This window comes from Hakea prostrata, chromosome 6 (genome assembly GCF_041222555.1).
Source record: "Hakea prostrata isolate BN-2017 chromosome 6, UWA_Hpros_2, whole genome shotgun sequence".
In the NCBI taxonomy this organism is placed as follows: Eukaryota; Viridiplantae; Streptophyta; class Magnoliopsida; order Proteales; family Proteaceae; genus Hakea; species Hakea prostrata.
This window is the reverse complement of record NC_142605.1, coordinates 31,633,331-31,650,545: the sequence shown is the minus strand read 5'-3', so window position 1 is coordinate 31,650,545 and position 17,215 is coordinate 31,633,331. Positions and strand designations below refer to the sequence as shown.

At 37.0% G+C, this 17,215-nt stretch overlaps 1 protein-coding gene across 2 annotated transcripts in view; it reads right to left on the bottom strand.

Moving 5' to 3' along the window:
- Positions 1-16,716, bottom strand: part of LOC149013388 (putative cyclic nucleotide-gated ion channel 20, chloroplastic) — a 36,562-nt gene extending 19,846 nt beyond the window's left edge. The window contains exons 1-5 of one of the 2 annotated variants that reach the window (XM_089159555.1): positions 16,226-16,716; positions 9,138-9,644; positions 8,334-8,519; positions 7,341-7,439; positions 248-385 (exon numbers count right to left, since the gene is read on the bottom strand). In XM_089159555.1, coding sequence (XP_089015681.1) covers positions 248-385; positions 7,341-7,439; positions 8,334-8,519; positions 9,138-9,629 — 915 coding nt within the window. In that variant the 5' untranslated portion in view covers positions 9,630-9,644; positions 16,226-16,716. The remainder of the gene's footprint in view (positions 1-247; positions 386-7,340; positions 7,440-8,333; positions 8,520-9,137; positions 9,645-16,225) is intronic. The other variant, XM_089159556.1, reaches the window with a different exon arrangement.
- Positions 16,717-17,215: the final 499 nt, after the last annotated feature.

The window sequence follows — 17,215 nt, the reverse complement described above, 5'->3', positions numbered from 1 at the left end:
GGTTCTTTACACCCTCTTGCAAAAACAAAAAACAAAAAACAAAAAAAAAAAAACCAAAAAAGAGGCAGAAAAAAAAATCTAGTGTATGGTGCAGCTGACAAGGTTCACTTGGATTTGCACATCAAGTTCTAGCAAAGTATTGTGGCTCTAAATTTTGCACAAGTAGCTTTCATCAGTATATAAAGAGATCACCTACAGATTACAGGAGGGAAATCCTGAATCACATTGAAAAAGAGAGAAGTATTACCTGAGGAAGAGGTAGCACAACAAACAGATCAATTAGAAAGTATGTCCAAAGGTAATGTTTAGCAATTTTCTTTGGATGGTCAACTAAATCTCCAGAACCCACCACTCTAGATTCCGGAGCAACATAAGCTAGCCTAAACTGCAAAACAGAAATGGTAGATGCCAGTTAAGCTTGTAAATCAGAAAAGCTTTAACTAATGCTAGCGAAACAAGATATTCTACTATAGAATTATATTGACACATCACTTAAAACATAGCATCACACAAACACTTCAAGGCTTCAAGCACAATATATAACTTCCAAACGAATATCAGTCCATACCATTTAATTTAAAAAATTGGCAGTCCAAAGGAAACAGCAGTAAAAGATCTCAACAAAACCATGGATTAAAAAAATATATACAAAAGAGAAAAGAAAGGATGAACCAACACAAATGTTCAATTCACTAATAATTTTGATGATGATATATGCAACAACAAACTAAAAACATAATTGGAAGTAAATTTATTATTCCAAAAGCTCCATATCTCAACAAAATTTCACTGGAATCTCGAAATTCTTGGAACATTTTGGTTGAGCCAAAACTAGATGGTACATCAAAATTGTGGGGTGGGGGGGGGGGGAGGGAATGCACTATTTTAGAAATATTGGTCACCATCTCATTTAGAAATTTCGAAGATTTCAGTTAAAAAAAAAAAGCACTATTTAATCAACATGTGGGTAGTTCTGGCATTGAACACCCCTAATGGCCAAGCAAAACTCGTAGGAAAAAAAAAATAATGATACAGTGGTATCTTGGAAATTTGGTCTGGATGAAATGGCCTTCTGAAGTTAGACGTCATACTATGGTAATACCTCCATAGTGTATGTCAAGAAGAATAATCACCCATCATTTCACATCAATCTCTTATCTTCATTTTGGGATGTAAATGAATATCCAAAAATCCAAATTCTGGTCCATATCTATTTTAGGGTGTCCAAATTTTTATTTATTCTCTGGGAGGAAACAAAAACCCCATAAACCAAATAGGTATCCATCTAACATGGGAGAAAGCCTTTATGTTCCTATTCAAAGTTGTAATTTGGCAAATTTTTTACTTCGTATACTTTCTAATCCTTTTAAAAGTACAAAGTGGATCAAAATCCTCCGCTATAAATCACCTAAACCATTCTCTCTCATTATTTAATTGAGTAAAGTTTCAACAGTATAAATGCAGAAAGGATTTCAGGAATAGAAAGTTGGGAAGTATTTGACAATGCATTCCATGAGGCTGTGGAAGAGGATGAATGTGACAAGAAAGATTAAAAAAGAAAGCTCAAACAGATGGAAAGAATCCCTGAATCTCCATAAACTGAGACTTCTCTTTTTTTATGAACTTGAGCTCTCACCTTTGTTTCTGCCAGAGCCCAAAAGAGAAGAAAGGAGAAGTTGCAAAAATCAGGCTTTTTAAATAAATTTTTTGAAGGACAAGATCGTAATTTTGACTATACCCATAATGAGCGAAAGTATAAAGGTCATTTCACAATAACCATTAACTGAAACTTTACGACCGTGAAATTTTGAGGACCTTCAGTGGTACCCATAGTTGTCAAGGCGTCGCCTCAGTGTCGCTTAATCGTCGCCTCGGCGTCTGGGCTCCTTCGGAGCGCCTCAAATTGGCGTCGCCTTATTTTTAGGCAATAAGGCGTCCGTTTTTTTTCTTTCTTTTTTAAATCACGAGAAAGATGCCTAATTGAAGGCATATATTGAAATACTTATTAGATTCCGATTGTAAAGTATCTATTGTTTGAAGCTATATGCATATGTATAATGACGCTACATGTGATCAAATGTTAAAATAAAAATAAAACAAACAAAATTGAAAGAGAATAAGTTCTTGACTCAAGTCTCACACTCTCACTCTCACTCTAATCCCTAAGCTCTTTCTCTCTTCCTCTCTTATTCTCTTCCATTCCCGCAGCGACACTCCGGCAAGCAGTGGCCAGTGACAAGCAACTTCTTCTCTTCCTTTCTTCTTGCGACTTTTTATTTAGGACCTATTATGTGTGGTTTGTAGTATGTTGGATGACTTGAGGTAGTCTGATATTAGTTTTTTTATTATATAAGATATGATAGATTTAGAGTGAATGAGATGTACACTAAAAATTTCACTTAAAAAGCCTCAACCGCCTTAAAAGCGCCTCAGAGGGCGCCTCGTCGACTCATCGCTTCAATTAGCCTAAACTGCCTTGCATCGCCTCGTCGCCGTGACAACTATGGTGGTACCATGTGTTATAGTAGGCATGTCTTTGAGGGGTGTATGCCTTCTTCCATTTTTTTCTTTTTTCTTTCTTTCTTTCTTTCTTTCTTTCTTTCTTTCTTTTTTTTTTTTTTTTTTTTTTTTTTTTTTGGGGTAGGGGAAGGGAAGGAAAGGTTTGGATTACAAAATCAGAGATGTAAACAGACAAAAAAAACAAATTCAATTAGCATCAATATTGCTTTTAGGGATATCTGCATCAAGCAAAGAATATCCTGAACCCATCTGATCCATATCTAAGCCATTTATCCCTATTTTTAGTAGAATATAAAATTAACAAAGGGAAATGTGGAGCAAGTACTAGAAAGAACAGCAATTGGAAATAAATAAATAGTCTAGAAGGGTTAACACCCTAAAAATGCTTTTACTTATTTCTATTGAAAGGGGTGTAAAGAATTCAATACCAAAGGAACCCCAAAAGGGGCAGGGAAAAAACTAAGCAACAACCAAAGTAAACAAAGCAGCACCCAGCCGTCAAGAGGAACAGACAGAGGGATGCAGTAAGAAGACGGGCAAACCCCAGGATACAAGCATTGCGCTGTTGCCTGGGGAGTCTATTAAACTATGGGGGATGACATGGATAGCTAAGAGCTAACATAAAAAAAGATGGACTCCCAAATATTATGAAAAGGATTGAGAGTCAGAGGAACATCCATAGAAGTTGGACGACATCCTAACATGGTTGATCATGGTGCCAAGGGAAAACTGCTGGCGATATCATAGACACATTTCCCTGGGACAAGTCACCACTCAAATCCATTCTCTTGGGATCTAGACTGAGGAGAGAGAGGGCATCACGTAGATTTCCCGACTCAAGAACAGTTTAAGGAAATAACTGGTGAAATCATTAACTAAATTATTAATTACTTATTTTCAAGCTAAGAAGCTGCATGACTAAAACAACATATTGTTACCTTAATTTTGTTAACAATGGATTCATCTCAGCGACAAGTGATACAAGCTTGGGCATCAGTAACAAGATAATAAGCAAGAGGAAGGGAAAGCAAATTTTCAGGACTAGGAACAGCTGACATATAAAGTGGACGATGACAATGAAATAGGCGTGATTCCATTTTGCATACAGTTTTGAGGAAGAGAAGATCATGTGCATCTGACATAAAGACATTTATTAGCATATGAAGCAAATTATTAGGCTTAGGTAGGATCAAGGATATGGATTTCACTGCCTAACCAGGTTTCGACAAGCCAGAAGCTGAAATTTGGTATTTCTTTGAGGTAAAACTCGAGATGTGATGGGCTGGCCAAAATTAGTCAAAAAACTTAGAGACTTGTGAAACTACCAAAACTGGGTTGGTTGATTGGTCAAAACTTGCAATAATTTATTCATTGAAACTACTGAAATTTTCAGCATATTGTCAAAACTAGTCAGAAGCTGTCAAAGCCATTGAAACATGATAGTTTTTTTCAACTCCCTCACAGCTTCATCCTGGTAACCAGGGAAAGGAAGATTTTGTTCCCATGGGTATGATCACATTTGAGTAAAATTTTTTAATACTTTTGGTAGAAACATTGAGTACCCATTTTCCCATACGCAATCAATGACTGGAAGGAATGACATTGAACAAGAAAAGAATCCTTAAACCACACAAACCCCACCCCACCCCCCACCCCCCCAAAATAAAAAGAAAAAAGAATCAAGCTGAAAGGATGCCTTGATACCATCTTTAAGAATGAGGGAAGAACCTTAGACTTACTTTGGATTTTGCATGCATTAATTTCTCATAAACCAATTTCATACTACCAATTAACTGAGTAGGCAACATTCTGCCATTCTGAAAAAGCCATTTCTTTCATTGCTATTTATAATCCTCCTCATGTTTATTTCTGGATTGAAAATCAGCTTCCCACACAAAAAAACAAAAAGAAGAAAAAAGAAAAAAAGGAAAGCCAGAGAAGGTAAAGATGCAGCAGAAAAACCCAAGACCAAACATGAAAGACATAGCCAACCAACTTAAAACTGAAACTAAAGGTACAATAAAGAAAAAGCACATATACTATACCACGATAAATCCTAAACCTACCATATGTTAAACCTTCATATCGAGCACCAAGTGTCAAAGAGATAGGTATAAGTATATTGTATAAGTCATGGAAATTTCAATCAGGTGCTGTTACGTGAAACCCGAGTCCTTGTACCCAACTTTGAAGATGGACCTGCATTGACATATTTTGGTGGGCAACCCCACAAATGACTCGATTTGTGAGGTCTACGATGGAAACAAAGGGCTTGGGCTAAGCCTATCTTTGATCTTGGTTTATGATGGGGGTGTGGGGGCGTAGCCCCCACTATACGGTATGACCTAAACCAATGGGTCTACCCTTTTACCTGATTAAAATCTATAAATATGTATCCTATTTTCTCTTGTTAGGTCATTGTGAGATTTGGGGGTTCCGTCCTAGCCTCCTAGGTTTTGGGTGAGAGTTGTTGTAACGCCGTTACGACGACTGGGTTTGAGATCTCCATCATAATCTTTTTCCTACATAGTGAAAGTTCTTCTTGTTCACCCGTTGACGTAGCACACCAAGTGTGAGCCACATTATATCTCCGTGTTCCTTTGATTTGTTTCTATTCTTGTTCAGGATTTCTTGGCATTCATTTTAACAGGTACAGTTCACGATTGGCAATGGACATGGTCAATGGTAAGATAGCTAGTTCATTGAGTGCTTAAACCCATAAGAGTAATATATTGAACCTCTGTAAAAGGCAACATAGCAAGGAGTAAATTCATGTTTGGCAAGATAGGTCGAGATTTAGTCTCGTCTCGACCTTGTCTCGCTCCTGTCGCCTCCCATCTTGCCAATGAGCTACCCAAGTTAGATTTTGGCCGGATTTTTCCCCTGATTCTTGCCAGATCTTCGGTTAGCACATCCACATCAAGAAAACAAGATCAATCAAGGCTACTTGAAGGAGTTCTTCAACTAAGGTGAAATTTTCCCCCAAATTTTATTTTTTTTAAATAACTATGTTCTAGAGTAGGTCTTTGAGTGTGGATTAAACATCTGTTCAACTTCAAGTGGAGTAGGTCTTTTATGAACTTATGATGGTTGTACTACTCTATTCTCAAGAGTCAAGAATGATGATGTTGTATTGTACTCATATGGACAGCATTCTAAACATTTTAAGTTATTTGATGTATATTATCACTTCTTTTCATTTATGTGTCCTAATGGTTCCCCTATTTCATGATTTACAACATTGCATGTTCACTCCTGCAGCATTTAGGTTTCAAACTTAGGGTTGAGTTAGATACATAGGGTTATTTTTTCCAAAATCTAAGGCCACCAATGTGTCTAGAATGCCTAAAATAGACAAAATACCAACTTCGAGCCCAACCTAACCCTTAAAACCCCCCAAGATGGGCCCTCCAGTTCACTCGAGTTGGGCCCTAAAAATTACTAGATCTCAAGCAAGATCTCACTTTTTCTCAAACGCGAGATCTCCCTCAAGCGCGAGATCTGGAACCATGGGGCCTTTGAAGTCTCAAACCACTAAGGCTGCGTTTGTTTGCAAAGGTGGGGTGGAAAAAAAAAATGTGCGCCCCATGTGTAGTGGGGTGAGGGAGAAGGAAAGGAAAGAAAAGGAAATGAAAGGGTTTTGTGGAAAAGTGGTGGTGGTGGGTCCCATTTTTTACTTTTCCACAAAATCCCACCAAATTTGTGGGGTTTTAAAATGGCTTGGGGTGGGAAAGTTGGGCTGCCACATCACCAGACAAGTTTCCTTGATTCAAGGAAGCTTGTCTCTCACTTTCCCACCCCCAAGCAACCAAACAATCTACAATTTTGGGATTTAAGGAAAAAGTAAGAAATCTACACTTTTTTCAAGAATTTTCCCACCCAACTTTTATTCCATCAAACAAACGCAGCCTAAAGGGAAGTGTTGCAAGGGGCAGCTTTGCCAAAAGAGGAGTTTAGGAATGTGTAGAGAGAGCAAAACCAACCAGCAGATTACATGACAGGGGTTCAGCCAAAGCAGCAAGTGTGGTTGGACCCTATGGACTTCCCAAAAGAGCTGGATGGACTATATAGAAGGATGAGAAGCACAGGTTTAATAGAGACTGTAATTGGGCTTGCTTTCCCAATTCAGGATACTGGTTAGGAGAGAATGCCCTTCTTGGCTGGATTCTCTTAAGCCCTTTCACTTGGGGGTACTAGGAGGATGCCTCCTCTGTACTTTCCTCTTTCATACAAAAACTCAGCTACCCCCCCCCCTTCCCAAAACCAAAAAAAAAAGTACAAAATCAACCTGCAGACTAAATGATTTGACTGGCCTCTAACTGCCTTGGACAACAGACTGCAGACTGCTTCCACATGATTTAATGCAGACCTTACAACCTTGGTGCAGTCAGATATGGATAAGAAGGTGTACTACAGAGCTTCACCACAATGTCTAGTTTCTAGTTTATGCTGCTGTTTGCAGAGCCTATCCTTATTTCAGAGACCTCAACCCATCCTTCTAGACGTGGCTAGATAGGGTTCTCTAAGGTTGCCTAATCTCTACATATTTTCTTCTTTGACGTAGAAAGCTTACATTTTAAGAGGGAAGGAAAGCAAATCTGGGTAGGGGATTTAGCACAGCAAACCGGACTTTCAAGTTTCACCCTTACCCAGGAAAACTGAACACTTTCAATGGACTACAAGAATTGTTCTCAGGAAGTAGATGAATTTGCAAATAAATCTTATCAACGAAAACTCTTCAAGTATTAGCAATGGCATTGCTTGGAAAAATAAACAAACCTAAGCAGCCAAAAACTGCTTAAGTTCAGAATTGAGCTTACCTGAAGAAGCATGTTTAAAAAGTAAACAAAATCTGTCATGCTTCTGAGAACAACAAATGTTGTAGCCCAATAAAAGTTAAGAACTATGCATTTGTAGTCCTGTTTCAAAGGAAATGTGAGAGCAGGTATTGTAGAAATAATGCCATAAAATTTAAGAGATGCACAGCAATAAAATTGAAAATGAATAAAACTTTTTTCGACTCAATGAACACTGAACTTAAGGCATGGACAGATAACAAAAACAAATACATGCAATATATATATTCACACAAGACAAAAGGAGAAGAGGGGAAAAAGCTCCAACAAGAAGCAAGATTGCAACTCTTTGGTGTTAGTATTACTACATACATGTATACAGCGTAATGAAACAATTCCACCATTCAAGTTAATGTTTCATTTTGGAGAACCCCCCCCCCCCCCCCCCCCCAAAAAAAAGATCCTAGAAGATGAATGCACACCAACTGTAACTGTCTATACAGCTAAACAAGCATAAAAAGATCACTGGAAAATATAAAAAATCCTTCCTTTTCTTGTTAGCTTCAAATCTACCCCATTTTCTATCAATATTCCATATGCAGCCATACAGGGAAATGCAGGAAAGATAAGCAATCAGTGCATCTTCAAATATACAACCCTTGTTGCTTTCATAATTTTCAGCTTCCACCACTGCAATTCCCACCAGCAACTGATTAAGTTGAGGGAGTGAAGGGAAAGAAACCTGCAAGCCACGCACACACTCACACTAAAGAAAGCCGACCAAAAACCATCGCCTACAAACTCATTCAGCAGCAACAAAACAAGGATGCTAACCTATAAAAACCAACCTTGTTTGGTAACCGCCTCAGGCCCTCAACTGACAATCAGTTTTCTGCCAGAGCTATGGGTTACACAATCAGAGTCAAGTAACCAACAAGTAGAAGAAAAAGAAGAAAACAAGACAAGAAGAAGAAAGGAAGACGAGAGGACAAGTAAGAGAAAGAAACAAGACCATACCTCCTGCACTGTCAGCACGAAGAAAAACAAAGGGTCCACAAAAATTGCAAGCAAGCAGGAAATGAGAAAAAATTTATTCCATCGCTGCACGACTTTCGCATGAGGATTCATCACTACAGGAACGTATGAATATATAGAGGAGAAGAACCTCCATGCCCAACCTTTAGCATCCCCATAAAGATCATTCTGCGTCATGAATTTCAATGCTGTGATGAATCATCTAGGCAGTATGAATTAACTTAAATTATTGGATGAAAAAAAGTCAAGTCATTGGAAGTTTGGAACAGCCCCCCCCCCAACAAAATTTGCCGGGGTAAGGCTGTGCAGGAATATCCCCCCCCCCCGGGACTCTGCCTGTGTAGAAGCCTTCGGCACCAAGTTCACTCTTTTTATTGGATGAATAAAGGTATCTCACTTGATCCTACAAATTCTAGTCAAAAGTTCAAAAAGCAACAGTGGAATACCATAATATCTTATTTAAGACTTCAAAACATAACCCAAGAAGTCAGCAGTTTCTAATTTCAAAGTGATTTAAAACTTAAAACTCAAAATGCAATTACTTTAAATAGGAAAAATAAGATATTCCACCCCTGCATAAGTTGCTCATCCCATGGATGCTTGCTGAGTGACAGGGTCCTAACAAAGGTAAAGGATCAAGCCTCCCAATTGTGCACCATGGAGATAAACCCATTTGCTGAGTTTTTAGGGTTGTGGGGGACACCAACACACATATCTGTCTCATCTCATCTCATAGAGATCAGAAAATTCAAAACTGAAGCCATGCCAAGGTAAGAAGAAAAGCACCTTGTAGCCAAATAAGCCAGAAGCTCTTGAGTCCTTCTGTTTGGTTCTGTAATTACAATATGTTGGACAAGTTGTGCAGTAGGGATCATTGCATACACCCAAAGGCCCAGACTTCAATAAATGCTCATTCGGGGTAAAGTTGTCACCTGGCCAATCTTTTCTATCCATCCTACTAGAAGATAATGTTTCTACCATAAGTGAAGTACTGCCCAATCTTGCATCCATAGACTTGGTGAGATTCTCACTGTCCCTACCAATATACAATGGACCACTCATCTGTACGAAAGGGGTTCTTCTTTCACTCCTCAAAGGACCAGTGTGATTTCCAAAAATATTTCCACTTCCATAAGAGTCATAACGATCTGTGGAGCTCATTGGTGTAGACATAGACACACTTCGACTTCTGGCTGTAAACCTCTTTAATTCAAGATCCGTATTTTGAGAATGAGTATCTGATAGAATAGGCACATCATCTTTCTCGCTACCATCCATTTCTGACACGTCAAACTACCAAAAAAAAAAAAAAAGATTAAAATTTCTGAAAAACCATGACATCAATAAGCGAGAATTAAGAATAATGTATTTAAGGCATCATATACAGAACTTTAATGAAAAAAATAATTAGAAAATCAGCATCCAAGTGCGTAACTAACAGTAAAGCAACCACTTACCAGACACCTCACACAAGGAACCTCGTTGGATTATAAAAGACTGTAACTTACAGATACCATGCATATATAAGCCTCACACAAATTGGTAAGGCCTCACATGAGTGGCTTCAACTTATACTTCTCTCCGTTCCAGTCACATGAGATCCATGCTAGCATGATGCACAAATTAAAGTAATGCAAAATCTGGGTTTTTAACTTTTGTAGGAAAGTATTATATGGTTGACTCTGGATATCCGACTATGACTGTATTCATGACACCATTCAAGGGTAATAGGTAACATTGCAAGATTTCAGGGGGAGAGGTTGAGCGCCAAGGACTGTAGTTGAACTTTTCAACCACAAGCACTCTTCGGTAAGGAATATCATAGAAAGGTGTTTTGGGCGCCTAAAGAGTAGGTTTCCAATTTTGGCTAAAATGCGTCATGGGTTTACATTACATACTCAAGCCAAAATTGTCATTGCTTGATGTGCAATTCATAACTACATCCGAGATGAGCAAGTTGCTGACAAAAAGTTTCAAAAGTACGAAGACCCTCATTAGATACCTGAAGAAGTCACATCGGACCCTTATGTTCCCCCTGAAAACACCCAAAATGAAACAAGACAAATGGAGGAGCAAAGGAAGGCAATTGCAAATCAATTGGCAACAACAACGAGAATGCCAGTCTGCCACTAATCACTTGAAACATTATAATCTCACCTGATTTTATGTGAGCAACTTTGCATCAACTAATGTGTATTTACCTTTTTTAATTATTTTATTAAAAATTAAAATAATTGAATAAATAAATAAAATGTGTCCATTTGTACCCTGATTTTGTACATACCATACAAGATTATGTGTCAATTTTGCTAGAGAAACATGCATATCTGTGTCCAACCATACAAGATTTCAGTACAGATTTTGTGCCAAATTTGCCCAATTCGGCACAAAAGCATAATAAATGCATTATATGCCAAATTGGGAAATTTGGCACAGAATCATTGCCATACAACCCCTAAGAGTAACCTTCCTCTACAAGCTGGACTTGAAGGATATAAGGACTGAGGTGTTGGAACGGATACTTCACAAGTCTTGAGCTTAACTTCAAGGTAAGGACTGAATTCAATAAATGGTTAGAGGAGTTAACTTGTGAATGTTTTCAAGACATCATGATAGGATTACTTTCATGAATTGATAAACAGCTATGTTGATGCATGCCAAATATGTTCTTTAAGAAGAGAACCTAAAGAATTCTTGATTGAATGTTTTGTACATAAACTTGCTTTTGAATTCCACTTTAAAGGACCCTAGGGGTCAAATTCGAACCCAAGTTCAATTTATATATGAACTTGAGAATAAGATTTCAAGGATTTCTTCCCAAAAAATCCCTAAGAACCGAGCTGGATTTAGGTTGCAAGGTGATGAGCAGCCTGGCGCACGTTGCTGCGTGCTTATGCTCTACTAGAGTTGTAGACCAAGTAAGTGGCCAGCTGCTTGGTAACCTGCTGGTTTTGGTTACAAGGCCCCAAAAACCCTGTTTTTGGTCAATGTACAGGTGTAAAAAGGTTATAGAAGAAAGGTTTTGTTATGGATTAAAAAAGTTGAATAACAAGAATAATAAATTGCACATTGCCGGTTAGGTCAAAGCATAGAACTAAATTTCGTTTTGTTTCGCCATTTTGACCAGGTCAAAATGACCGAAATTGCAGCAAAATATGATACAAACTTGTACCATATTTTGATGCCCAATTTCGGTGAGTTTTAGGTTTTTTTATTGGCCTAGTTTTCAACATACAGCCTTTATGGGAGTGTTATTTTTTCCTACAGCCTAACCCAAAGTAGTGTGTTTTAACGGAACATGAACTGCCATATGCAGGAGAAACTAGAAGTACGGAACATGCATTTTTGCAAATGTAAATATAGATAGAATGCAACAGAACACTAAAATTTTCATTAAAATGCAACAACAAATACAAGAACAAGTAGAATATAATATACAATTAGAAATGTAAAACTCAGTACTCAATTAAAAGTTACAATTCTTACCAAAAAAAAAAGTTACAATAAATGAATGAATGAATAAGACACATCATATAGGATATCAGAAGACCACAATAACATTTTATAGACAATGAATGAGACCTAGTCTAATCTAATAAAAGTTGCTATGTTGGGCTACATCCGTCATTAAGGCATGGAGGAGTACTCTGAATACTAGACATGAGCAACCCATAACATGGTATGGATAAAGTTATCCATGTAATCTGTCACTACCCTTTCTGTAGGTAGCATCATCAACATAAAGTAGATATCGTACCCTAGGTAATGTGTCGTATGGTCATGGACTATAGCCCAATTGCGGGACTAGCTTAACTGGCTATGATGGGCATGATGGATACCCAAAGATGGAGTCCACAAATGATGCACATGATCCATCACCATACCCATATACAAACATGCTATTGGAATCAACAATGAACCACCATATCCATATCCATATCTATAGTCATAAATCCTATTCGGTACAACCACTTTGAATTTTCAAAATTTCACCAACGAGATCTCAACAAAATTCTTGACCGAAATTTTGGCAAACTATTGCAAGCTTCTTTTTGACTGGCATTTTGTTTTGGCCAGCTTGAAAATTTTCCAAATTTCACAAAATTTAGTACTACGAGTCAAAGTCATGGTGATTAGAGGAGATTACTCAGTGGATTAGACAAGAATACTTACATAAGGTAAGTGAAACCTTATCCGTGTTCTATATGTTCAAAATGCTTAATATGATGCCTGACTATGCATTATGAGGATTAATTCAAAGTAAACATGTGTGAATATATGAAAGGAAATGATGATATGATTCTACTTATAAAATCGAAGTGTTAAGAAATGGTCAAGTCTATAAGATTGCAATAATATGATTATGTTTACTATATGAAAATGATGTGATGTTGTCATGCTTATGAATGAAATGACAAGGTTTGTATATGAAATGGAATGACATGGCCGTGCTTTTGAAATAAGAATGACATGTTTACGTATATGAAATGGAATGACATGGCTGTGCTTATGAAATAGGAATGGCATGTTTATATAAATATGAAATGGAATGACATGGATGTTATTATGAAATAGGAATGACATGTTTATGTGTGTGAAATGGAGTGGTATGGTTATGCTTCAAATATGGAAATGTTATGACAAAATTTACGAGAGATGAATGAAAATAATTATGTTTATGACATAGTTATATTTATAAGGATGAATGAAATGTCCTATAAAAAATGTAAAGAAAGTAAAAGAATGCTAAATATTCTTGAGAGTTAATAAATGTCTCATGTACTATCCCGATAAGCTAAAAAGGTAAGGGAGTGAACTAGTTAAAGTTGGACAAAGTATGAACACATGAAATGGAAATGTCATGGTTATGTGTATGAGATGGAAAAGACATGGGTATACCTATGAAATGGAAGTGGCATGGTAAGTTTATGGAATAGAAATAACATATGTATACTTATGAGATGAAAGTAACTATGGATGCATCACTTGTATGACTGATAGGCATTATAGGAGATTGTAAAAGGAAATAAGACAACTTGAGACTTAATGATAACCTCATAAATTGCACTAGAGAGATTAAAAGCCAAATATTGGTCTAGATGATGTAGCACCATCTCGAAGTAGGACGTAAAGCGTAATGGAAAGGAAAACCAACCCCAATAAAGGGCAAAAGAATCTCAGTCTTTTGTATTATGCGATACATTTCGATACGTTGAGGGCATATTCTTAGATGGTATACATTATGGCTTGAGTCGACATATGGGAACCCTGAAGGGCTATTCATAAAGAAAGTGGTGATAGACGAACTTAAGGGTTTCAACCCTTCTTAGTACGACAGCCATTCATTCTGATACAAGAAGGGAATATTTATGTGATGGGATCCATTTTGGCATAAACCAAGAAAAAAGAAAAAACTCATGCAGAAAGGAGATCAATGGGAGGGCAATGTTCATTATGGAGAATGAAAGAATAGTATGAAACGGTATAGAAACTTCATGAAACACACTTGTTTTGGACAGAAAAAGTTACAATGAGGATCTGAAAGTGAGAAAAGGAAGGAAGAATTTATAAACAAATATAAAGGAATGCCTCCGGATATAATTATATGTATATTCTTTCCATGTGTTGAACCTTGATTTCAGCTGAATCTCTTTAAGATGTTCCTTACTACTGTTTCCTTAGATTAGGGAATAGTTCACTTACTAAGCTGAAAGGGTCATTAAACTTCTTTGACTGTTTCAGATACAGACATTCAAGTGAAGGTTAAAGGGTCCTTATTGCAAGTAAGATTGAGTGACCTCTAGTGCCTCACTCTTTTTGTTATAAATAAGTTCTTAAAAGAAGTTCTACGAACTTAAGTAAAGGTCATATAATATAAAGGTCTAAAGCAATTTTGTAAATGCCAACAGTGTCACTAGGAATATACATAATGGGGTTTATGATAACAAACATAAAGGGTCTTTGTCCACAATAATGATTGTTGTTGTTAGTGAGACATCTCTGATCCAAGTAAATGAAAAGTTCTCCCATTAACCCCATTAGTGCAAGCTTCCACATGTTATCTAAATTAATATTTAACTGAAGGTTTAAAGACAACCTGTACATGCCCAGCTAGACAGCCTAGACTACAATGTTAAGGGTCCCACTAGGTCTAGGAAAACTGGGGGATTACAAAGGATGATGATGACTTGTCCATGAAATCCATACCTAATAAAAATGTAATAATGCATAATAATGTAACAATGAATTCTGTAATTAAAAACTTACTCTTATAGTGATCTATTTATGTACTGATTTGCTGGATTACTATGTAGTTTAAGCAAATGGTGGCACATTCAGTTAGATGATCCAAGAACTACTATAGTCAAATAGTTCTGTCATAGGTTTAATACAGCAAGTCTTTGACATTCAAGTGACTAACTACAAATTCTGTCAAAATGTGATTTGATTTGTCCAGTTCCAAGCTCACTTATGCATTGTTTAGGAATATGTCCCCTTTGTTTCTCAAGAATTTGTATGCCTCAAGTATTTGTGCAACCTAGTATACATGAAGTGTGGGCCTGTCTTCTTTGGAGATTAAAGATTATGTTTTAGATTCACTCATTAATTATCTATCCTTGTGTTTCTGTTTGTTGATTCTTGTGCTAGAAGTACTCTCCTTGCTATGATACTTGCAGCCTTTTCCATGTATTCAGATTTTACTGTTTACTCATGACCACATCTTTGGGTATTTGGGAGATTGTGAAGCCATCTAACATTTTGTAAGGTGGAAAATGAACTTGATGTGATAGCCAAAATGGACTGTTAGAATAATGTCCTCCTAGAGTATCAGATATTTTAGAAGTTCATTTGTTAATAAGCTGAAGTTTAGTTCATCAGTTGCAATCCCTGTCATGCAAATCGTTCATTTGGGTAATTCTTGTACCGAGTAAGTTGCTCAAACATGCATTGATGATTAAGCCAATCTCAATGTATCGTATATGCAGTTAATAAACATGGAGGAATCACTCATTCTGTAAAATAATCGCAATTAATATTTCAGCAAATGGTTCATAGTTATCTTCCCATCACAAAGTCACAGAAGAGAGGGAAAAACAGAGTATGGCTCAACTAGATCATAGAAGACCAAACAATGTATCGTATATGCAGTAAATAAACATGGAGGAATCACTCATTCTGTAAAATCATCGCAATTACTATTTCAGAAAATGATTCATAGTTATCTTCCCATCACAAAGACACAAGAGGGGGGGGGGGGAACAGAGTATGGCTCAACTAGATCATAGAAGACTATACATACAGATAAGAAATGTAGAGAAACAATAATACGACTGGTCAATATAAGAACCTGGTAACAGAATAAAAACATCCCTCTCCCTGTTAAACTCTGCACAGCTCACACTGTTGTAGAAGTTCTCTTCAAAGTATGCATAAGCAGTTCTAGCAAATTGATTTGGAACTCGTACACACTACTAACGTTCAGGGTAGTTGAAAATTCAATCCAGAACAATAAAAGTTCACCGTTACACCAAGGAACCCAATTCCCGGACTATACCAGAAGTACATCAACACCACAAAATTATAAATCAGGACCCAACTGACTATTTATTTAGGTTTTATAGCATAACTTAAAAGAAATATAACTCCCTGAACATAGAAGGCATGGAAATGTTCAAAATCAAAACCTAGTTCCTCTTTCGAGCAATAACTGCTTCTATATTCCCTTTGAGAAGTTGAAGGTTCCATTTCTCACTCTCACAGAGACTTATTCACAGTGAAGTACATTACTTGACAGTTGACGCTTGAACCTCAACAGCTAGCACAAATAATAAAACCAAAGCCACAAATAATGAAAATTAAGCAGCAAAACGAACCTGACAACAGCTAAAAACCCTTTAATCTCTTGGGTGTTTCCCACCAGCAGAACCAGTTTCCCAGAGCAATGCAGGCTTTGAAATCAGTTCAAAAGACTGGATAGATAGAATTAGAAACAGAGAGGTTCTCAAGTAATTTGTTGAGCGTAAGAGATGGGAGACACTATGTTTTCTGAAACACTGTAGGAAGGGAGAAGACCAAGACTCGAAGACCCCGAAGAAAGACCGAAGAGAGCTTCTTGGAATTTTACTGAAAGCCCAGAAAAGATAAATGTCCTTTTGCGCAGTGGAGCCATTGCTCTTAAGGCAAAGGACTTGATGTGTATAGTCGCAAGAGGAAAGGAGAAAAGTCCTTCTCCTTAGTGCATTCATTGATAGGTGTGGAATGCTTTGCGTTCAGAGAAAAAGAAAGAAAGGCGATTTCTTTTACACGAGAGCTGTCGTCTTCTCTTACGCTTGCGCTTTCTCTTTCGCTTTCTCTTTCTCTTTCTCTTTCGTTGTAAGTTCCTGTGCTGCTCCTTGTTTCCATCAGTTTCGTATTAAAACGGCAAATCAATCACAACCCCACTGATTCTAAATCTTGGCCGTTCATTTGTGGAGTAGGTGGATCGGAGTTGTTACTAATCAAAGAAATTGTGACCGCCTGATCAAGTTTAACCGGATTTGACTTTGCGTGTACCCGGTAATCGGTCCACAACCAATTAATAATTTTTTTTTATTACAAAGAGGCGCTTTATTAAGCGAGGATAGAAATATTAATTACTTTCTTTTTCAAAATGACCAAAATACCCTTATATGTTAAAATGACCCAAGTACCCATTAGTCTAAACCCTATTTGAGGAGTCACGAATTTCATGGCAGGTGGGGGTATATATGTAAAAATTTTAAAGTAAAAATAATAAAGGCAAATTAATCATAAAAGTGATAATCTGTCTTTAAATTGATTTTTTCCATATTATAAAGGAGACAGATGCAAAGTCTTAGTTTTTT